At 37.3% G+C, this 23,842-nt stretch overlaps 1 protein-coding gene across 2 annotated transcripts in view; it reads right to left on the bottom strand.

The window, feature by feature from the left end:
- The window catches only part of YES1 (YES proto-oncogene 1, Src family tyrosine kinase), a 49,608-nt gene that overhangs the window by 12,059 nt on the left and 13,707 nt on the right, over positions 1-23,842 (bottom strand). Inside the window, exons 2-3 of one of the 2 annotated variants that reach the window (XM_053982083.1) lie at positions 7,853-7,956; positions 3,729-4,001 (exon numbers count right to left, since the gene is read on the bottom strand). In XM_053982083.1, the coding sequence (XP_053838058.1) occupies positions 3,729-3,993 (265 nt within the window). In that variant the 5' untranslated portion in view covers positions 3,994-4,001; positions 7,853-7,956. The remainder of the gene's footprint in view (positions 1-3,728; positions 4,002-7,852; positions 7,957-23,842) is intronic. The other variant, XM_053982074.1, reaches the window with a different exon arrangement.

Below are 23,842 nucleotides of genomic sequence, written 5' to 3'. Positions count from 1 at the left end.
GTGAACCATCAGCCACTAATTTTCACAGAAGTGAAAGTTTATAGCACTTAGCTATAAATAACTGATGCATTCCCAACTTTTTGAGGTTACACATCAAGACCTACCTAAGAAACTGAACCAGAAATTAAAGTATTCTCTTGGGGACAAAGACATTCCTCTGCTTTAGCACTAATGATTTTTTTGATGCCACCAAGTCTCCCCACCCGTGAAGCAGACCCTTGCTCAGGATGATCCATCAGTGCATTACTCCAGAGAACAAGGACCAAGACAGGACATAAGAGGAACAGCTGCACTCCACCAACCCTAAGGAATCTGCTTTCCCATCCCACTGCTGGTATAGCTCACACTGTTGAACATGTCCCCAAATAGGGCAGATGTGAGAGAGGCGGATGACAGGAAGGCTTCTACACTTACCAGCAGAAAACATTTTTCTATACTTCAAAGAACTAATCTATAAAACTGGGAAGAGGGAGAAGAGGAAGAGCAAAAAGAGAACAGGCTGTTTGAGATGACAAGCTACTAGCAAAAACAAAGAACCATGTACCATAACCATGAGAAAGTTAAAACAGAAAATCACAAATAAACAATTCAGAAAGACTTTTTAGGCCCTAGAAATGCTATTTCTTAGTCTAATTAACATTTAGGAAGCCTAATGATCATCCAAGCAATAACATATTTTTAAATGTATAATATTACATCTCTAATATGCATATGTATATATCAGGATATACATGAAAGTCCACCAAGAGAAACATGTTGCATCTAATTTAGGTCTTAAAATTAGCATGACTGTGATCAGAAAGGAAGAATACATAATGCAATGGGGACAGTCTGTAAGCAATATTCTTTTGCAATGTACACTTTCTGATATAAGAGCTCCTCCTAATCACCTAAATAGTTTGATTTGGAGTCTTCCTGTGGTTATAGTCTCTCAGCAGGCTTCAGCTGGAAATGAATTTACAGTTCTGCTAAGAAAAACAGAACAAAATCCCCACAGGAGGTTAGAGTAATTGAGGTGTTTTTTTTTTTTTTTTTTTTTTTAAGTGTGATTTATGAACTCAAAATGAATTAAAATGTTCCTTAGAAGTTAGCACCTCCTAATTTAAGTTAAAAATCAAAACACTTCTACCATTTTTTCTCTTTATTACTACATTCTTTTGATGACACAAACTGATATGTGGAGCAAGAAAATAGTGATGATACCAACTGTATTCACATAAACAGAAAGCAAGTCTTATGGAAATAAACCATCCCCAGAAAGTTCTTCAACAGATGAAAACAGTCATTAATCTCAAGTCACAATATCACAGAAGTTTTTAACTGCATATAAAGAAACTCGAAAAATTTCAGCTACCATACAACCTCTTTTTATTCTCAGTCACAAGTGTTATTTTTTCATAGCAAAGAGTAATAAAATACCTGAAGAGAATGGCATCAGCACAGACTGATTTAAACAAAGATACTGTCAAATGATATTTCAAGTACTTGCAGCTGTTTTCTTTGTGAAACACTGTGAGGTGATCTAGTTTAGCTGCTCGAACTATCTGTAGCCACAAGACTTCCCTTAAAGATTTTTCTTTTATTAGGTCAGTATGCCATCCTCTAATCTATGACTAGTTTTGGAGAGAAATCTTTACCTTCTTGTTCAGCAAGGGGATTACAGAGCACTAGCATAGGTTCATGGAAGGCAAGAACAGCAGTCCATTCTTCTGTTTTGATTTTCAGCAATATTCTATGAATTCAAAGTATCTGAAGACAGTGTGTAATACAGGAACAGTGTGACTAACTCAGATTTCTTCTCCTTTTCTGCTCTAGAGGAATAAAAGATGGCTCAACTTTTCAGCCTCACTACAGGCCATGATGACAACCATATCATCCCCTTGTCACTCATCACTGATCAACTGGATAAGTACGACTGACATTTACATGCTGTTTGACAAGCCCATCTATTCTCCTCTCTTGTGAAGCAAAGGTTGACAGAATGTGATCCAGTGATTTATTGGTCACAAATACAAAAAGCTTACAGCAGATGAAGGGTGTCATCTCATTTGCTCACAAAAACACCCAATTTTGATTGATCTGAAAGGCAGTACTGAATGTACCAAATAATTGTTAGTGCAATTTTATTTATGTATGTATGTATTTATGTATGTATGTTTTTTTGTGGATGGGCTGGTTTTACAGAACAAGAAGGCATAATTTCACATGCAGTATAATTTTGCCTAATTGCAAAACAATGGGAGCATTCACACAAATCAGCCTGCCTGCTGATAAATGATTTCACACTGATGAGATATCAGACTCTCTCTTCATGAGAAATCTCTCTTGTTGACTCTGGTTCAAGAGATAACATGCTTAACAACCAGCAGGAACAGGCAAGAGAACATCCCTTCTGGTCTCTGCAGCAAAGGATTTGTGGTACCCAGTGGGGGGCTACATCCCTGATGTCTGGTTATGCCCTGGAGTGCCTGCATGCACTGCTGGAGATTCCTACATGACCAAAGAACCAGATCTAGTAAGAAGAAATATTCCAATGTTCTTGGGGGAGATGAAACACAATAAACTTTCCTCAGCAGAGCTAATGAAAATAAATAAATGCTGTCCTTATTCAATTTCTGCATATGTTCATCCAAAAGAGGGATTCAGAGCTGACTCATAAATGATACAGGCTAGATGTTCATTTTAATTATTTGATTTTTAATGTATTCCCAAGAAAAGGACTACAAGGTGATCATTACCTGACAATTCATACTTGGTTTCCTGAATTGCCAAGGTCAGAATGTGTTTAAAAGACTTTAAATGCCACTGGAACAATGCAAACACTTCAGCACTGTAATTGTGCCAACATTAGAGGTTTGTGGGAAAACTAGAAATAGACTATTAAGGAATTATTTACTCTGTTGTCTGAAGTGTCTGTACAGAGCTTCTAGAATAAATTAATCTGTATTTTTAGTGTCTCTCAAAAAAAGAATAAATCACAGCTTCCTCTCAAAAATATCCATCAACATGATGAAATTAGTTACGGGGACAAAAATCAGTATTTTTGTAATTAAGGTGGGTTTATAACATCAAATGTGCATGTTGCTTTAAAATGTTGTATCTTCTATACCTCAGCCAAAAAGGTCTTTGTATGCTGCAAATTCTATCTTTACATTTTTCATTCTGGTTTTCATATGACCACCAGAAATGGGAATTCTACTCTTTCATTTCACACATATTGCTCCCATAGTAAAGTACATGAATATAATGCAAATCCTGTTTAGCTTTTTAGATTCATTCAATGTTTCATTAATGTAATTTAAAAGTAATCAGACTTAAAACCAGTTTTAAATATCAATTTCCTGAAGCTGAAGTGTTTTTCATTTTGTACATCTCTCCATGTTTAAAGCCATTGTCCCATACAGATCCTTTCACCAGCTTACAACTTCTAATGTAACTATTCCCATTATTGTCTTTAGTAACTCTTAAATTTCTCTGTGCTGTGATCTTAATTGTCTCCACAAAAATAAAAGCCTAAACAGTCATCCTTCATGCCCCCATCACTAGTGAATACAGGCTGAATTATTACATGAGCAGTAAAGATACTGAAAATTAGGAATCTCTAAAAGGCAATTTATTTTAAATTTGCAATTTAATTTTAAATTTGCAAGGTGTCACAGTATTTTTTTTACTATGGCTGCCAAGTGACTATAATACTAAATAATAGCATCATTTTATGTAACACTTACCTGTTAAAGTACTAGGATATGTACTTGGCACAGCTGAAAATGACGATGATGCTCCTCCAAAGGGTGTCATTCCTGAAGGCCCTCCAAAAGGAGTCATGGAATGACTATTAAAATTAACTGCTGATCCCTTTATTGACGGTGACTGTGTTGCTTGGCTGGAATCTGATCCATAATGACTGACATGGGAAATAACAGGTTCTGGAGCATTTTCAGTTCTGTATTTCATGGCTGGGCCTTTACCTTCTTTGCTTTTAATGCACCCCATTGCTGCTTCTGTGAGGATGAGAGGGAAAAAAAAAAAAAAAGAAAAAGAATTCACCTTCATGTTGTCTTAAGACAGCTAACACAGGATATTCCCAAAATGTTAATCCAAATGTGAATTTATTACTGATAAACCCCATGCAGAGTGTAAACTGACAAAAAAGTGTTCTGGAATAAAAACAACACTATTACCAGACCAGGGAAGCCCTAATTATTTTCCCCTACAACTTTACATAATAACAGCACATTTGGATTACTCTTCATCCTGGTTACTTGATAGACTGTAAATGGTAACAAAGCAAAAAAGGGGGAATCAGGTGACAGATGAGAAAAAGACACTGGAGTCTTCTATAGCAGGGTGGAGGGGGAAACACATGTGACAAATCCAGACTCAATTATAGGAAGCAAATCCAAAGCAATTATACAAAGAAAACGAATGGGGCATCCCTGCTTTCTTTTTTAAGCATCTGTCAATGAAGTCTTGACCAACGGCTGACATCTTTAAAGACATAGAGAAGTTTTCAACCATTGCCAGCCCCAAAAATACATCTCACAAACAAACCTCAGACATTCACAGCCACAGGATAGGGTTAAGCTCTAGAGTAACTAAAACTGCAAAAAACCCAAGAGTAATTACAATATCCTAAGGGATTTAGGAACTGAACCGTGCCCAGACAGGTGACAATTTATATCCCTGATGGCCCAGGACTGCCACCGGCTCCCACTACAGGCAGAGAGTGCCAGAGCTGTTTACCGTGGGGGCACCTATCACCTGCTGCTGAAGGGAATCAGAGGAGACCTGTCACCAGCAATTAACACCGACTGAGCTGTAAGAAGTCACCACCTGTGATTTATCAGGTGGTGACAACTGGTAGCAGGCATTTTCTGGCTCACCCCAGTTGGGAAACAAATCAGGAAGAAAACAGCAGCATCTATTAGATGCAGTACTAGTCTGGCATTAAAATCCCTGTGTTATTTACATGAGGGGGTTTAAAAATCTACTTTAACTACAAAAGTAAAACCTCTACAGACACAGGAAATCAACTGCTCCATATTCTCTAATGAATCAATTAAAAAAATAAACAGCAGGAGCCTGAAAGCATGAAAACCACGTATTTTGATAAGTACAACAATTTCATGGATTCTAACTAACAATTAGGGAAACACAGTATTTCCCAGTGTGTGTCTAATTCTTTTTTTCCTTCTCAATTCCTTCTTACCTTGTTAACTATTAGACACAGAAATACGGAACAAAGTAAATTTTACTAAACAAATGCTGCTGTAATATAGTCACGCTGAGAGAAAATAACACCCTCTGTATAACTAACTGTTACAATAATAAAGATACTGTAATTTCCTCAAGAACCATGAATCAGAGTTCCTGAAAAGAACAAGGTCCACAGACAGTGAAACACCCTATAAAATTTAATGCTGAAAAAGATTAAGTATATTCACCCTGCCATTTCAGCCCCTAATACTGCAATGTAATACAATTACTGATGCAGAAAGAAGCAGCAACGAAGTCAAATAACTGCCTTTTACAAATCACATTTAAGGTTTTCCACAGAATAATGAATCATCACAAAGCACACCTTTTCAATTATTTTTAGTTCTTATACTATTATTGCCAACTTATTAACTATGAACAAATCTTAACAGAGCAAGGCTCAAATATGTGAATAAGAATGCAATGTGCCTAAATACTTTACAAAAACCACATTGCTAACTACAGTAGAAAAGCCAGTTATTAATTCACAATAGAAGTCAAACATTCAGAATCACATCCTTTTAATTTCTTTACCACTGCAAATAGACACTACAATCCAAAATAATTTCTTTTGGCCATGTGGCTGCCTATTGTGAATTCTTGTCTTCCTCTGAGGCCTACTTGACTATTTCTAAAAAACTTGAATTCTGTTTTCTGCTAGCATTGAATAAAAATCCAATCACCTTTACAAAAATGCCTTTTCTAGTAGCACTGATTCTTTGCCTTTGGCTGGAAGTTGAGCACACAATTCAAAAGTCCAGCACACTACTAATGTTAATCAAGTAGATTAAAAGGGAAACACACAGACATCTGTCCAAATGCCCATCACAAATATTTTTCCTTCCTTCTGCCATTTGCCTAACTTTAGCAGGCTGATAAGACCTCAAGACTAAACAAAAAAAAAAAAAAAAGTAGTAAAAAACAGATAATAAAGAATTTACCAAGTCCAGTAAAACTGCTGGATTCTGCCCAAGGAATTGCTGATTTGATCAAATGGCTGGTAACTACTATCAACCCCTGCTCACCCGCTAAGGCTGTGTTAGCAGCAAGAACTTACTATTGGGACGCTCAAGTGTCACAAAGAAAAGCCCTTACTGAAGACCTGAATTCATTCTAGATAAACAGAATCAGCCTCTCCCTTGCTTCTCCCCTCCCCAGCCACTTCACTGTTAAGGTAATCTTCTTCCAGGGGTTAAAGAGATTAACAGCAGAGATTCAATCAGCACTTCAAAGAGAAAGACATTCAGAAATAAGCAGACAAAAATGTAAACCACTTTTATAACTGCATACCCACGAAAGAAAATTAAGCAAACTCCTTAGCTTTCAAAAGCAAAAAAATATAGGTGAGAGCTGCAGTAAAATACTGTATGGATTTGTGAGGACGAGTTAGAGGCATAAGGGGAGGGAAGAAGACATAAACCAAGAGTGAGTAGTAAAAAAATCCCTGACTGCCCATCCTGTGGGGGTAAACCCCCAACGACTTAGTACTGTTTGGTCTTATAATAAATTGCTGGATAAAGAACAAAAAATCCCTAAGCAGCTGGTGTGCAATGCTGGATTTGATTATTCTGGTATTACATTTGTTATCAAAAATGTATGTAACTGAAATAACTTTACACCTATTTTTATCAACCTTTGCCTGGCCAGCAAAAACATATTAAGGAATACATGTTTGTCATAAAAAACTAACAGCTCTCTTTCTGATGCACTGAACTCTTTAGAAATAGATTCAAATGGGAAATTCCTATTTGCACTGCAGATGTCCATCTATTTAAAGAAATGCTAGCCCAAGGTATCTCATTCACTAGCCACTGACTTCCCACTAGTTAGATCATTATTTCACACCAAACTGGTGTCTGAGGCAATCTATTTGAGTAACTTCAGCATCTTGTTCTTTCTTTGAAACAAACATTCACCTATTGATTTTGATCACTGTGCCCAAACATTTTGAGTGGGAGGGGGTGGCAGTCAGCTTGCTGGAGGTCTATTAGGAAACCATGTTCAGAAAGGCATGGCTTATAAACCCAGCTGTCTTGTCCCACCTTCTAGATGAAAACAAACCTATGTTAGATAGAATGTTTTCAAGTAGAAACAGAAGCTAAAATGATCACTGTTAAGGACAGTTGAAGGTTAACAGGATGCCCACAGAAATCAACAGAAGATTGAGAGTACCCCAGGAAGTAGGAATCAAATGAAATTTTAGTAGCATCTCACTGGATTTGCACTTTTTGGAGAAGTAATATAAAGGGCAACAGATAATTGTCATTCAATACTCTACAAACATCTCAGACAATGAAGAAGGCCACTATGACCGAGAGCTCCAAGAAAGTCAATGCTGCCCTCTTATCTTCCCAACTCCTTTTTATAGCAGAGTGCCAGATGAGAGGAAAGCTTTGTTCAACAAGAATTGAAAAGTGTGGCCAGTAAAGTCTTTGTGTTGGCATTTTTCTGCTTTCCTTAAAGGATAAGCTACCAGACCAAGAAAAACAAGTTTTCCTTCTAAAGCCATTGTATCTTAGCATACTGACAAATTCCCTCAGGGTGTCTGCAGCCCTGTCCATCCAGCCCAGAGAGGTGGGTGTCACAAAGAACCTACTCGTTTATCTAAGGTGTCTTTGCTCCTTCCAGTTGGTAGTTACAGAAGTTATTCCTTGGTTCCTTCGGACACAGGATTGTCAGGAGTGCTTCAGTGAAGGTCTCCTACTGGCATGAAGGAAGATCAGATAAAGTTTTCATTGAAAGAGGGGATTTCAACTCAGGTGGATAAACTGACTGTGTTCCAGCCACATGCCTTAGAGCAAAGCAGCCTGCAAATGCCTCTAAACACTGCGTTCCCTTTCCCCCATCAGCACTGAGAATTTGAGGGCTAGGTGTTAGCATCTGAAACCTGTACCAAAGGGCTGGGAGAGACTCATGTTTGTTTCACTTGCTGTAATGCATTTGATAACAAAACCCATTCACTATTAAAAACAAAACAAAACAAAAACAACAACAACAACAAAACAACCAAACAAAAGACATACAAGAAAACTGGTATTTCCTTTTGGGGCCAACTGAATACTCCTCTGATCTTGCTCTTGTGTTACAATGCAACATGTCCCACTTGCCTTTTGGAGATTTCATCTTGAATAAGGCCAGGAGTGACATTCACATGTAGCAGTTTCAATGCACCACAAGAGGAAAGATGCTCTAGGGACTTCCTCTCTTTTCAACCTCTCATATAAACTGGGTACTCTACCATAACTAAGAGGTATAGCAAAAGAAAATCACTAAGGGAAGGGCAGTTTGCAACATTTTGATTTCATTACTTTTGATTACTGAAATTGTTCATACAGTTAAAAAAGAGCACAGAAGTGATTTTTTACTACAAAGAGTAAGTCAAGTTAGAACAAGCAAAAAGTTTCTTTCCAGAAGGAAAAGGCAAGACTGCAAATATTTTCCCACCTAAAACATACAAAAAATCCTCCAACTAAAAAGTAACTCCCCATGCTACCTAACACAGAAAAATAATTTGAGGTTCACAAATAGCTAATAAAAAGATGAAAAAAACATTGATGATTTCCACTGCTACTGTAGCTTCACTTCTCTGTGTTAGCATAAAAAATAATTGTTTCTGTCAAGAAAAGATATGCCTTCCCTTCTGTGAAAAAAATGCCTTACAAAAAGGTCTTACAAAAAGGTCTTCTTAACTTTCAACTAAAGTAATGATTTAAAGTTATTAAAATTTCATGCAGTGCTAAAGACAGGACATTCAATAGGAAGTTTGCTAATGGATCCATTAGCTGGCAGCTGTCTATTTGCTCAAACAAGTGTAGAGCTGATTCCACATGTCACTGGAGACACAGAGCCTATACTGGCTTTTTGTACACTGGGCAAACAGCATAGAGCATCTGCCAAACAGCTGGCTTCAGCTGGTGGTATTGAAAAATCATTTATTAGATGTGACACGGACTGAAAAAATTGAAAACCACTAGTAAAGAGGCTAACATGTCTTTAGCCAATACTATAACATCCAGCTAATTCAGTCCATCTTTAACAGGTCACTGCTTTGGTATGAAAACAAGAGTAGGCTTTCTTGTCTACAAAACAACCTGCCTTGTTTATAAAGGACAGTAAACTAAAGAATTGCCCTGAGTTCTTTGCAGAGTACATGCAATTTTTAAAAAATTATGCGTTTTTTATCATGGGATATAATTTATCTTTTATGAGCTGTCATAAATTGCAGGGTTTGCTTATTTTACCATGAACAATCCATGACATTTCAAAGAATGATGTTCTACTGTATTCAGTTTTATAATTAGCAGCAACATTAGTGTAATGAGGCCTTAGAGAGTCTGCATCATTATGCATTTAAAGTGCAACTGACATGACCTTGCAATTAACGATCTAATAAGGAACAAAAAGTGAAGATAAAGGAAGAAGCATTAAAAAAACAAAACAAAAAAAAACCCACTGAAGCAAGCATTTATTTTACTGGAATTTCGGTGTTTACCACACATCTTTGTGGAGTTCTACACCAAAAAGTAACTACAAACCAGTACTATTAGACCTCATCTTGCCCATACACTAAAATAGGTATTAAAAACCATGCTCTTTATTACTAAGGCAATCTGAACTTTTGAATCCTAATGGTTGTATAGACTTAGTGCTTCTTTGATCATGACTATATAAACACATTAAACAAAAAAATCTGGGGCTGCTGTGATAATGATTTTGATTTCATAGCAACAGAACACACTCCAGATTGTTTTCTAATAAAGCTACAGCTAGCAAACCCATTATGGCAAACAGAGGATTCTGTACAGAGAAAAAACTGAGTATAAAAATGCTTTTTAGGTGGATATTTTGCATTCCAGAGTCAAAAGATATTGGAAATATTACATATTGCTATTCTGGTTTGTGTTTTTTACAGGTTGCAGAATTTTGAATTTGCTTTAAATTAATGATTGATACTGATCCTTCTACTGGAGGAACCAGTTAACTGGCTTACAAAATCACAACAACCGTGCTCTGAAGGAATACGAGATTCCAAAATGCTACCTGAAAAACAAGAATAAGCAGAAATTGCTAAAAGAATAAGGTCCTTCAATCCTTCATGTCCTTCCTTGATTTCCTTGATTTTTTTTTTTTGGAATGGAAGAAGTTCCAATGTTTCCTCTAAGGTCTGAATGGCTTAGAGATGGGAGATTTACCCAGATGTATCAGACTTTGGACATCGTACCTATGCAGGAGCCTAAGGATTTACAGTCCTCCAATTTGGATCATCCCAAACAAAGGCTTCTCTACTGAAGAAACACTTACTGTCCTTGTTAGAACTAACACGCAGGAGATGGAACTGCCCCAGCAGGCAGTACAACCCTAATACCAGTGCACAACAGGCCCTAGCAATCCAACTGCAAGGTCCCATTGGATGCTAGGTTGCAAAGTTGAAGGAATAACTGACTATGGCAAAGAGAAGTTCTAAAAACAAAAGTGGAATGAAGGGTTATCAGTGAGGCAAAGTTAGGAGAGATGTGAACACTGTATTTTTTATCTCAGTTACATTCTTCCCAGATAAAAATCTGGGTCAAACACATGTAGGATCTCCTCCCACTCACTCTGTACCTGGACAGCTGAATCTGTAAAGGTACAGATTTGTGTACCTCCAAAGCGTCTTTTACTTTAGAGACAGGCAAAGGCTCCAAAAGCATACTGGAGACAATGACCGTATCATGGCTGATACGCAGCTGGCTCTGCAAAACATACATATTCATAAATTTGTGCTTATTTATAGTCAGAGTTTCACCTACACTATCTAGGGTAGTAGGTTTTCTTTGACCAGATGTTATATGCAAGAAAAGGTGGCTCTTCCAATCAGTCTAGGAAGTGGCCAAGAATGACACACTAGAAGTGGAAGAAAGCAAGCCTACTGTAATTTTAAACACACTTCTAGTCAAAGAAGACCTAGTTTATTATTTTGTCTTCAATAGTGGCCTTTGCCTCCAACCAGGAGTTCTACCCTTCACTGTGGGTCTGGACTGTGACAAAAAAAAAAAAAAAAGGCTGTCTCTTTTTATAAAGAGCCATCAGCAGGAGATGCATTGGAACATGAGACAAGCAGGATGAGTACAGACTGGTCTGACCTCCACCAACCTGTAGCTCAGAAATTCCACTTGAAGACTACAGACTCAGCTACCTGAAGAAAACACCAACAGGTATGTCCCAGCTTATGAATTTAAACTAATGTACTTATGTAGATGCAACATCTGCACAGGATTTGCATTCTAGTATGTCTTCACTTGAATTGTTTTACGCTTACTGGCTTAAGTCAGAATAATTTTATCCAAGAAAATAGAAGTAGTTATTACTATGCTGACACTGACTTAAACATTAGAAACATTCTGATCTAAACAAAGCTTAGGAAAACCCACAGGGGGTGAGTATCACAGCCAAGGCCAGGACTCACATCTTGCAAGTGCAACTGCAGCAGCCTGACTTCTAGTCTGATACACCAGTGCAAGGCTGCCTCATTCAAACTGCTCAATATCTGAAAAAGCACATTCCCCCCATCAACCTCCTTGGCTTCCAGCTGCTCACAGGAGCAATCTCCACTTCAGCTGGAAGTTGCCTACCTTGTGTGCAAGACAATGGAAAGCACAAAATAAAGAAGTTGCTGAGTGGGAAAAAACCCTAAGCAAACAACAAAATGCCTAACACCCCAAACCCTGTGCAGCAGCCAGAGAGCCTAGCTGGGGTACCTGACTGACATCAAGAGGGAGCTGTTTCTAACTTCCAAAGCAGAGCAGAGAAAATATGGCAAAGTTAAATAGTTAAAATTAATTTTTAAAACCCCTACCAACTGCCAAATACAGCTTCTACATAAAGAAAGTTTGTTTTCAGGATGTATACTGAATTTTGACTGAAGTCAACATATTTTTCACTTTCAGAAAGGGTGAAAAGGCAGACAATGCAAAATATGTAACACTGGTGGATTAATTTTCTTTATTCCAGCAATCAAGATCACAAGGGAGAGATTAACTAAAATATCAGAATTGCAAAAGCAGTTTTATGTGATGAAATATATAATACATATACATGAGACCATTTTTAAAATTTAGAGTTACAATGTCTAGCCATACAATTTCAAGCCCTTACCACACAAAGACATTTTCTCTGACAACAGATTATACTAGAGACAAAACAACCAATATATTGTCTAGACAATATTACTGCTGCTGCATTGTCTTGAACATTTAAGTAGATAGTCAATAAATAAATGCAGAAAAGAACAATTCTGCTGTGTTTTTTTTAATAGTGTAATGGCTATTTTTATTAACTTGCAAATAATTAGAAGTATCTTAAAAGCAAAAAGTTTGGTTTATTTAAAAAGTCTGGCCAAAAGATTGTTTCAGATTCTAAGGCATGTCATACCTTGTCAAAGATATCCAGGATATTTTAGACAGGATGTCGGAATCAGTTTATAAATAGAAATATCTTGTTTTCATTGAATTTTATTTGGAAAACAACAAACCTATACCATTTTCATACAATCAAGTTTTCAGATATTCTATTTAAGTATATTTAGAATTTTAAAAAAGTATCCAAAAGTTATTTAAAAAGCCACTTTTAAATTTTGTTTACTGAATTAAACTAACATTGGCTTTCTGGGTCTCACAGAATGAAGCATGCAACACATGTTCCCAAGGGACATCTGCCTTACAGAAAAACCAACATTAAACTTACATGGGAGAAGAACAAATAGCATTTTTGTTCTGAGAAGATAATTTAAGAAGGAATTTCTTTCAATGTTCAACTATGAACTACATATGAAAAAAGGATGACAACATTTGCAAGCTCCCAGAAACTCAGATACTGAAGTTCTTATGAATCATTTTCATCTTGTCAGCTGGGCATACTTTAAGATGACAGAGGAATTCAATATCAGCAAGAATCCTCTTGCAACTTCATTAGTCAACTTAGAAATATAAAGGAAAGGAACAGTTGCAGCAACTTAAAGAGATATATCAATGAAACACCCTATAGTGTTATATCCATCCAAATTATAGCAAAGGTCACTGATAAGGAATCTCATGGCACTTAAGACATTATTTATTTGCTCTGTGTTTGATACACTGTACTTTACACTTGCACATTCCTGCTTTGCAGACATGAATTTCCCATCTACTCTTTACCAAACATCACCCTAAGCTGAAAGTAAGTTATCCTTTATTCTCAATGCTGTTTTATCCTAATATACTTGACATGATTACCATGTTAAGAAAAAATCAGTAAATAAAGTGTTTAAATCCAATTATTAAGTCAAATTACTGACAAAACGTTGCAGCTCATTTATTCAAGGACCATATACCCAGACCTCCTTCAATTAGCTCTTTGCTGAGTAACAGCAAAGATTTCAAGAAGACAGCTGGAAAAGATCAACCTTTGCACTAAAACAAAAAGTGAAAGTATGTATAAACAATTACAAACACACATGTACATTGTTCTTCATTAATCAATAGCTTTAATAGTGTTTTTCCTTTGTACATAAAAAAGTGAAAAGTACAATTAAATTGTAAGGAAATTCAAAATGAAACAAACAAAAAAGATGACACCTTCTAAATAACACCCTTATGAAAAGGAAAGAGCTGGATGATTTTTAAACAAGAATTATTATGCTAATAGCTATCATTAGTGATGTTCTATTGTTTCTCTACTGATAGATATAACAGCGTTCATAGGCAAGAAGACCAGGAGAAATTATCTTAATTAGCTTGTCAGGCAACTTGCACAATAGAGGCCATAGGGCTCCCCTAAATTAATGTTTCCTTTTATGGTCTTGAATGTATACACATGCCCAAACTCATCTGAAATGACTGCTACGGAAAGCTCACCCACAGTCTGGACAAGTCCGACATTTTGAGCACAGTAACCACTAAAAGTACACGCCTCACATGCCAGCTGAATTTAATGCCAACATCCAGAAAACACCTTTGCCTTGGAGCCCTACCACTACCCTGTTCCTGTTTCCAGTGTAATAAAGATCACAGCTCGCTTAAACCTTCCCTTTGACAAGACGCATGCAGTCTCACTAGGTTCCAGTCTATCAAATGGCTCTTCAGTCACTCAATCATCTCATTTCCTCCAAGATCTCTCAGTTTTTTCAGAAACTCCCATTAACAGTGATCATCAGGAACAGACATGGTATTCAAAGTAGGGGATATTCCTTAATCCTTCTTTCATATCATCACAGAATGCTTAGCATTGGGAAGGATCTTCAAAGATCATCTAGTTCCAGCCCACACGACCCTGAGCAGGGATTTCTTTCAGGTTGTGCAGGGCCCCATGCAACCTGGCTGTGAACGCTTCCAGGGATGGGGCATCCACAACAACTCTGAGTGATTTGTTACAGTGTCTCACCAGCCTCATCCTGAAATAATTCTCACTTGTATCTGATACTAAGCTATGGTCTTTCAGTTTAAAACTGCTACCCCTTGATCCGTCACTACAGGCCCTGGTAAAAATCTCTCTCCGTGCTTCTGACACACTCCATTTATATACTTAAAGTCCACAATAACTCTTCCTGGAGCCATTTCCTCTCCAGACTGAACAATCCAAACTCTCTCAGCCTGTCCTCATGCCCCAGCCCTCTGCTCATCTTTGTGGTCTCCTCTGGACCTGCTCTAACACTTCTACACTGCTCTTATGTTCAGGGCCCCAGAGCAGGACCCAGCACTCCAAGTGGGGTCTCACCAGAGCAGAGCAGAGCAGAGGGGCAGAATCACCTTCCTTGACCTACAGGCCACACTTCTGATGCTGCCCAGGATATGGTCACTTCATGCCCAATTTTTCATGCACCAACATCCACCTTTTTCTTTGCAGGGCTCCTTTCAATTAATTCCTCCTCCAGTCTGTATTGCTACTGGGGATTTCCCAGATCCAGGAGCAGGACCTTGCACTTGTCTTTGTGGAAAATCATGATGTTCCCTGGGCCCATTTGAGATCTTTAGTATTTATTTTGACAGCAGCATAATGATTCTTAGATCTTTTTAAGCACTGCTCTTGAACAGAATTTTCCATATCCTGAAAGCATGGTGCACGTCCTTCTTGCTCAATGTAAGTACTAATTTTTCTGCTTTAAACAGACATGACTCTCAGTTAATCCAGATAACTCTAATCCTGGAACTTCAAAACAAATTTGGAAAAAAAAAAAATCAAAAGTCTATCACTTATCTGAAAGCAGAGACAAAAGGACACAGTAAGAGTCTCACCACTACTCTATCCAGAATTTCTTACGATTATGGCCAATCCTGCATTGCCTTGTTCATCATCTGCCCTGCAAGCACCTGACACTGTTTCGCAACGTGCATGGATCTCAGCTATGCAACAGTTCTACCTTCCAAGTTAATTTGCTTCTGGAGGATGAAGACATATCTGCTGCACCTCAACAAGCTCATCACCACAGGAAAGCACTCACATTCTTCCTGTCTTTGTAAGCAGGACTAGCTTATTTGCAGGTTACAGCCACTTGTGCTAAACAAGGGCTGGTTCCTGCAAAGTAGGTGTATCCTGTGTCCCCAGCAGAAAAAAGTTTTCTTCCAAATGTGGGCATTTCACTAGTGACTTCATTAACTTGCTACTGAAAAAAAAGAATATTCATTCTTTGCTTTCTAAAACTAGGATACTACCTTCCCTTACATCCATGTTGTTTCATTTGCTTAAGGGATTAAAATATTCAACCCTTTCCAGCTCCAGACTAGCAATCAGAGACTCATACCAAGCCTGCAACGACAGCACGTAACCATGTGGAACCACATAGTGTTTGCTTCCTATTCTGTTTGCTTTTGTTTCGACTCACCTTCTGCTGATTTTCACTCTACCACTTAAAACCACTGAAAGGGCTTTAAACTCAGTTCATAAAAGCATTTCTGCAAAAGATGTCAAAGACAAACTTTTCCCCGAGGGTGTTCTTATTTGATGGAGTGAAGCAGAGGGAAACCATCTTAGTTATTTCCTGTGATGGGCAGCTTTATCAAGATACAGCTCAAAAACAATGTTGAAGTCTTCTAATGATATTTTAGAGATGACATCAGTTTTGTTTCCCTTTTAAAAGAAGGTTTTCCATATTAGTCAATGGGCCTTTCCTCTGACATAGTTCCCTCTAATATATGTTCCAAGTATGAACTGGCCAACAACATGTAACACACATCATCAGTCACCACTCCCTGAACATGAGCAAAGTGAACACAACAGATAACTTTGATAAGTTTTAGCCATGGTACAGGATACCAAATAAAACAATAGATAAGAGAAGGGTGAGTAAAGGAGAGAAGAGATGCTGGAACAACACCTAGAGGGCTGAAAGTTATCTTTAAAAGAGAAACAAACCACTAATAATCAAAGAGCAATAGGAAATAGTTTTGGTATATTTCATGTTAGTAAATACAGTTAACTTCCAAAAGGGTACACCACAGCACAAAGACATCCTTCAATTTTTATTGACCAGTTCAGGCAATGTTTTTATAAATAGGTAAGTAAGGCCTTGGCCATTTTGTATTCTCAATCCCTCTAGTAACCTTGTTTTCAGAAGTAAACAATGTATGTTTAAGAATTCTCTTCAGGCTAATTAACTGCTGTTTAGTAACAAATTTTCTTGTTCATAACCAGTAAGCAGGGCTTTTAGCAATATTCTTTTAACTCTAGAAGTACTGCCAGAAGGAAGGACTATTTCCATTTCAATTAAATGTTAAATTGAAGGGTGGAAGGAAGTTGTTAGGGATTTAGCAGAAGCACGCACGCCGAACAAATTACTCCTCAGTAACCTGCATGAGTCTTTTACATTTTGGTCACAGGTCAGAATGATTTCAGTCACGAGTAACAAGGAAACAACAAATTTACACTACTCAAAAAGAACTAATGTTGCCTGATAGAGATATTTCAATGACAGAACTGCTCATCTTCAAAAATAAGCAGCATGATTAAAACAGCTTAAATGAAAACCATTTTGCTGCAGATTTGAATGTCTGACTGAAAATTTCAATAAGCCCAAGTATTTATTGAAAACAAAATAAAAAATATAAGCATTTAAAATAACATATAAAATAATTTTATCATGTCACCGTAAAACAAGAAAAAGGAAAAAGTCTTCCTATTGCCCTATGTCTCTTCTGGAAGGTGGGGGAGACATATTTTAAGTCCTTTTATGTAGCTTTCTTACTTATTTCAGTGTTTTAATTCTTCTCATACTGATAGCTTACAGATGTGTAAAAACTTGCATTTCTCACTTCTCATAAGTTGAAGAAGCAAGATGTATCTGAGAGAAAGTTACATCATCTCTATCCAGCAGAAATGGGATTTCTTTGCTAAGCTCCTAAATTTCCAAAATTCCTTAAGTCCTTACCAGCTTTATAAACTTAATACTTCTAAATGTCATCTTTCCAGCAGAAAGCAATGCAATACTATCATTCCACAGGTTAGCTTTAAGAATTAATTTTGCATATTTTTGAACACTGTCTTTTGGACTAAACACAAAATGGATCTGCTGAAAAACGGGTTCAGCTGTTTGGAACAATCTGTGGCCTGTGCACCAGAATCTACTGCTATTCACAAAGAGTAGTACTAAGAGGGATAACTCTGAGCCTGAGCAGAATTAGAGGTAAATACCTGTACCTGCAGCCACCAAAGGAGTGGCACAGTTCATTGGTGACTGGTCTAAGGTAAGATCAACACAATACACTACTAAATCCCAAATACACAGTAAGAAAAAAGGAAAAATATACAGAAGGGAGTAACCCCTTTGCAACTGTCTGCAGGGGAGCAGTAGGTAGTACTTCATATTTCTACTGAGTACTGGCTGTAACTCAACAGGAAGAAGGGATATTGTCCCCAAGCAAAGTCCTATTCAACATCCAATGGAGAGCTCAGCAACTGCTCCTTATTGCACAAACTGACAGGTTTGCATTTTCTGCTCATACAACACTCAGCATTAAACTGCCAGGTTAGGAATTGGAAGAATTACCCAGCCACTCCCAACTGGTAGAGACTAATAGGATTTTTATGTCCCCTCTTCGAGGGGGTATTTTTTTCTAAAAGTGCCTGGCAATTTCTATTTGATAAATTCTCTGCTAGTGCTAAGGGCTGGTGATGGGTTTTACCTGCCTGCATATCTTTCCATAGCTTGACATAGCTGCTACTTCTCACTTTTGCTATTTTTAAGAGAGTTGAGAACTGCTTTATATCCTTGTCAGTACAAGTAAGGAGCCCATACACTATCAGTACAACATCCAGTCCTCCCAGTTCGGAACACCAATAACCTTCTGGGTCCAAGTTTCCAGCCACTGATTTCCTCTAAGTTCCTAGTGAGGAACTCCTCTCCCCACCATGGTTGTATCTGGTGGAGTAACATGCTCAAAGGATGTTCTATTATATACATATATACATACATATATATATATATATTTTTCTATTATATACATAACTTCAAATGTTCTTGTGAGTTATTTTGAAACCCCAAACTATTTTTCTAGAACCTTCAGGCTGATGTAGAAACTAAAAAATACTCCTTTCAATGCAAAAAAACACCCCAAACCCAACAGACCTGACAGAACTCTACCAACCTTGATATATAAGTGGACATAAGAATAGTAAATGGTATAGAAAAATAGAAGTGGTACAATAGCAATGGGATTGTAATAATTCTTTATATTTGATTCAAGTATTAGGATAGAATCTGATGGCAGGACTTGATCAGTGTGATCATGAAGAAAAAGTTGCCACAAATCATGGCACAAAAAGCAGTGTTTCCAAGAGGAAAAAAAAAAAAAAAAGAATAGACTGAGATTGCCCATGACAGGAATCAACACCTATAAACAGGAAAATGAAGGGGGGGGTGTGTGTGTGCATTCTGGGCATGTGTGACCACGGCACAGCATGAAAAGTACTTTAAAAGGATACCAGTCATACCAAGTGTCTGTTCCAGACAAACAGAAACAACAAAGGTATTTGCACTGCCTACTTTTTGTACCTGAAAATTTGAAGGCTGGATGACCTCACACAAGTTTTGTGTATAACCATTGTAGAGACACAGGCTTCTGTAGAGGAGTAATGATTTTAAGGACACTGTTTTTTTTTTTTAACGCCTAACATTTAGCAGAAAGTTCCGAGCAGAAAGACATCTTTCTGACAACAGGAACTAGCATAATGAGAAGAGCAGGGCACATAACCCTGTTGTCATCTCCTTACACCAGCAATCAAACCAGTTGTCAGGAAGAGTCGGGCACCCTGGCAGAGTTAGACACTTAGAAATGAAGCAATGTGAATATATCTGACTTGTAACTTTCAAACCTGCTTTAAAGGCAGAGCAGCTCCAAACAACACAAAATATGAAACAGGCTACAGAGTGCTGATTTTAAACCTCTGAAACACAATTCATGTAAGAAAACAAAAGACTTCTACTCAATTGTTGAGCCAGTCAAGTTAGTGTCCTTTAAAAATAATTCCCTAGTTTAAACTAATGACATTTATATTCAGTAATGGACTTCAGGTGGAATTCATCTTCCAAATTTAGACATCCATCTGGGGGTGAGATGAATCATGCAGTGAAAGTGCTTATTTCTCTCCACTGACTATAATGGGAGCCTGCAGAACCAGCTCATGTATAGGCAGCCAAAGCTGGCATTAACAAACCTGTCTCCTGACAGCTAATGAATGCACAAGTTTAAGTGGCATGGCATGCCTAATGGTCATCTCCTTCCACAGTCTCAAAAAATCAGGCTAGAAAAGTTGTCCTTCAACAGGGTGAGAAGCAGCACTGCCACAAATTAGTAACTGGAATTAGCTTAAGTTGTATGTATATATTAGCACCCATTATTTTCCCCCTGCACAACAAATAGGGGTTTGTTCATGGAAAAATAAGCACACCTTTCAAATATTATTACACATGCTTCTGACATCTTTCTACAAATCTTGATATCTGTTGAATATGAAATAATTTTTAAAAATAAGGCAACTATATAAGGAAAGCTATCAGGAAATCTATATCTTCAGATAACAATGTGTAACTGGATGAAAATATTTTATGAAGTCTACTAATTCCTTAACCTCAGCCTAAACTTCAAAAATGTTTCTACAGAAAGCAGGAACTAAGGATTTAATAATAAGCTACATAGTAAAGTATAGTACTAAATCAAAATAATACATTATGATTAAACCAAACAGTTAAAACCTGTTATTTGCAGAGCTGCCACCTTCACAAAAGGAACAGGACAGCTATACTAAATAGCAGTCTCTTGTTTCAAATAGTGTGAAGATTCTCAAATGGAATATTGCTGTCCAACACAGTATTACTTCTAAATTTACAAGTAGTAAGATATCTTGATTATTTCAATAGTCATTAGAGACATAGAGAAGTATATTATTACCAGTAAGCATGTCTGGAGGAGGAGGAAGTGCAATAAAAAATCCCTGCAAAGGAGTCAGAAGGGAAAGCAGAAATAATCTGTCTACAGTCAGCCCAGGCCATGCATTTGTTTGACCTATACACACTCAAAACCACCTCTTCCTTAGAACATCCATTACATGACCAAAATGTTCTATGCACCAGCAGTAAGAGGATAAAGTCTTTTGAAATTAAGCCATTGACTGACACGTACCTGCAGTCCTATCCCTGGTCTGAACATGATCAGATTTTATATTTTGGAGATTCTATATTTTGATGGCATGCACAAGGTCTCACAAAGAAAAGAATATGTAACCAGTGGCCTTAAAACCCTCCTTAAATATCTTAGCACCCCATTGTGGGCCAAAGTCTGAGTACTACTGTTAGAAAGGATTCTGGAAAACTAATAACAGAGAAATAAAAATAAAAAAGGGGAAAGCTTTGAAACAAACTAATGGCTGTACTAAGTAAGATCCAGAGGTCCATGTCCATTCAAATACCCTCTCACTAACAGCAGCCAAGAGTGGAGCATGCAAGAATACAATAGATACTCAGAATGTTTCCCAAGAATATTCTTTGATCCCCCAATGGTTTGCAGAAGCAGGATTTCCTGAACAGGAATAGGTAGGTATTTGATGATTCTTCCACGAAACAGCAGTTTCCCTCTACACTGATGTAATGTTTAGACTCCTTAAATTCCTGAGGCAAGAAATTCTATAGCTTAATTACACGTTCTGTTGGGAACCACCTCCTTTTGTCTGTTTTCAATTCATCAGCTGCTATTTTCATTAGATACCTCTTAGCATGCATGCACTAAAAAAAGACATTGAATAAACACCCCCTATTTTGTCTCATTAGTTGCTGAACACTTAACAGGATGCTGTCACACCAGTTTCAGTCACCTTTTCTACCTTAGCAAATTCATGCTGCTCCCCTTACAGAAATTGTTCCATATTTCAGATTTTCTCTTCCTTGAAACTGCAACTATGTTCTTTTTACAGCAATGACAGGGATAGGTGTAAGCAGGGCAAAACTGCAAAGATGATTAAACTTCTTAGAAGTTATAATCATTATTCTCCCTTTCTTTCCTAACCATTTCTAGTGGCAATAGTCAGCTTTGAAGTCATCTTTTTAGATGAGAAGGCAAGATTGTTCTTCTCCACCTCCAAAAAGAACACATAAAGCAATTTATGGGAAATTTCATCTGCCATTTTAATGTCTGGTTGCTGAGCAATGTCAAGTCCCTGTGTAATTCTAGGGTCTGCCTTTGCATCTGCTACCCATCAGTGAAGACTGTGGGCTCACTTTTCTTCTATACACCTTATTAACTTGAACATGCTCCATTAACATAACCCTGGAGAATTATTACCTGGAGCTCCTCTCTACTCTATTTACTCCAAACCTTCTCTTATAATTTAGAGATTAACTTAACCACATAAAATCCTTTCCCCCTATCCCATGACTGCTTGGTTTCTTCAAAATTCTTTGGTAGTGATCCTTGTCAAATGCTTGTTGGATATCCAAGGAAACTGCTTCTGTCAGATCTTGCTTATTCATGTACTTGCTTTCAAAAAACCTCCAGCGAGTTTGCAAAACATGATATCCCTTCACAGCAGGCTTCTAACTCTTCCTCAATACATCATGTTTATCCATGTTATTTTCATTATTATTATTTTCACTGATTTACTTGGAACAGATGTCAGGCTTAGTAATCTGTAGTTCCCCAGATCTGTCCTGAAGCCTTCTTTAAAAATAGTATCACATACAGATTAGGACACTATAGATCACACACACATGAATTTGTATCTTAGCTAGGTGTTGTGTTTGTTGCTTATTGTCTACAGTACAATGATCCTTGCTTGCTTGCTGTTTGGAAAGTTGTACTTCTAAAGTGCAAAGCAGGCCTCTCTAAATACATGAAAGTGGTTTTCATTTTTTCCACAGAAGGTTTAAGCATTATCTTTAGGAAGATCAGTACATCATAAAAATTTACTGTAACAGTAATACTACAAACATTTAATTGCATCAAAAAGTCTCTCTCATCTTTCCAGTCTGTAAATAACAGTTCCATAAATATATACTCTTGTGCAGCAGTGGCCATTCAACTATGTAATAGCTGTCCTAATTACCAGAAAACACAAATGAGCTTGTGAAGACACACTTATTCATTTGCAAATGAGACAGCATTTAAACAGAAGTAAAACTTTCAACATCTTTCTGGAATTGGAGAACTTCTGTGGAAATTACAACTAACAAGCAGGCAACTTGAGATAAGGACTAAAACAATGTACACAAGTATTTTCAGGCTCACCAATTTTGTGTGAAGTTGAAGTTTTACAAGTTTTACAAAATTTTTAAGCGCTATCTAAGTTTCAGGTTTAAATTCACACAAATTTCCTGAAACATAGTGCCAACTTTCATCTCTTTTAACTCACATATCCAAAGACAAAGAGTTGAAAATTAGTCTTACAAACTGATCAAGTGCTTTTCTGTGGTGCAAGCTCAAATGTTCATTGTGACCGTATTTCTACTGGCAGGATGTTACAGTTACATATAACAGAATGTTTAAATCCATATGCAACTGTTTCATCTCCTTTTTCACCTCCGTGTTTTGCATCAGTCTAATAGAAGCTTGTAGTTCTAATACCAACAGAAGAGCAGCATGGATGAATGAATTCAGAATGTTTAAATCAAATGTAAGGAGAAAATTTTAAGAAAAACATCATCAAGATTGGAAAAAAGACCATTGGAGCAAGCATAGTGTTCACATCCTATGTTTTTACAGTATTAAGAAGAAAAAAAAAATTACCCTAATTACAGATGTTGAAAAAACACCTTTCCAGACACGAGATGAAAACTTTTCCTTGTCTTAAAGCCTCTGGTGCTGCTCAGTCTTCTGGGCAGCAGGAAAGTTAACAGCAGCCTCACTGCTGCTGCTGCGAGAGTGAGATGACACAGCTGACAATAAAGCCATACACAGCCTTGATATTAATAGCAGAAAGCTAAGGCACCCCAGAGAACAATGCAGTTACAAAGAGTTCTCTCCCCTCTTCCCAAGCTGTCATAAGAAAGCTGGGAGGAACAAATAAACAAACAAACTTGTCTGTGAATACAAACAAAAATACTCTGCCTTTCAACACCTGTATTTAATTTCTACTGCCACACTTATTAGTT

This window comes from Vidua macroura, chromosome 1, assembly GCF_024509145.1.
Source record: "Vidua macroura isolate BioBank_ID:100142 chromosome 1, ASM2450914v1, whole genome shotgun sequence".
In the NCBI taxonomy this organism is placed as follows: Eukaryota; Metazoa; Chordata; class Aves; order Passeriformes; family Viduidae; genus Vidua; species Vidua macroura.
Note: the sequence above shows the minus strand (reverse complement) of the source record. Positions and strands in the feature narration are given on the sequence as shown.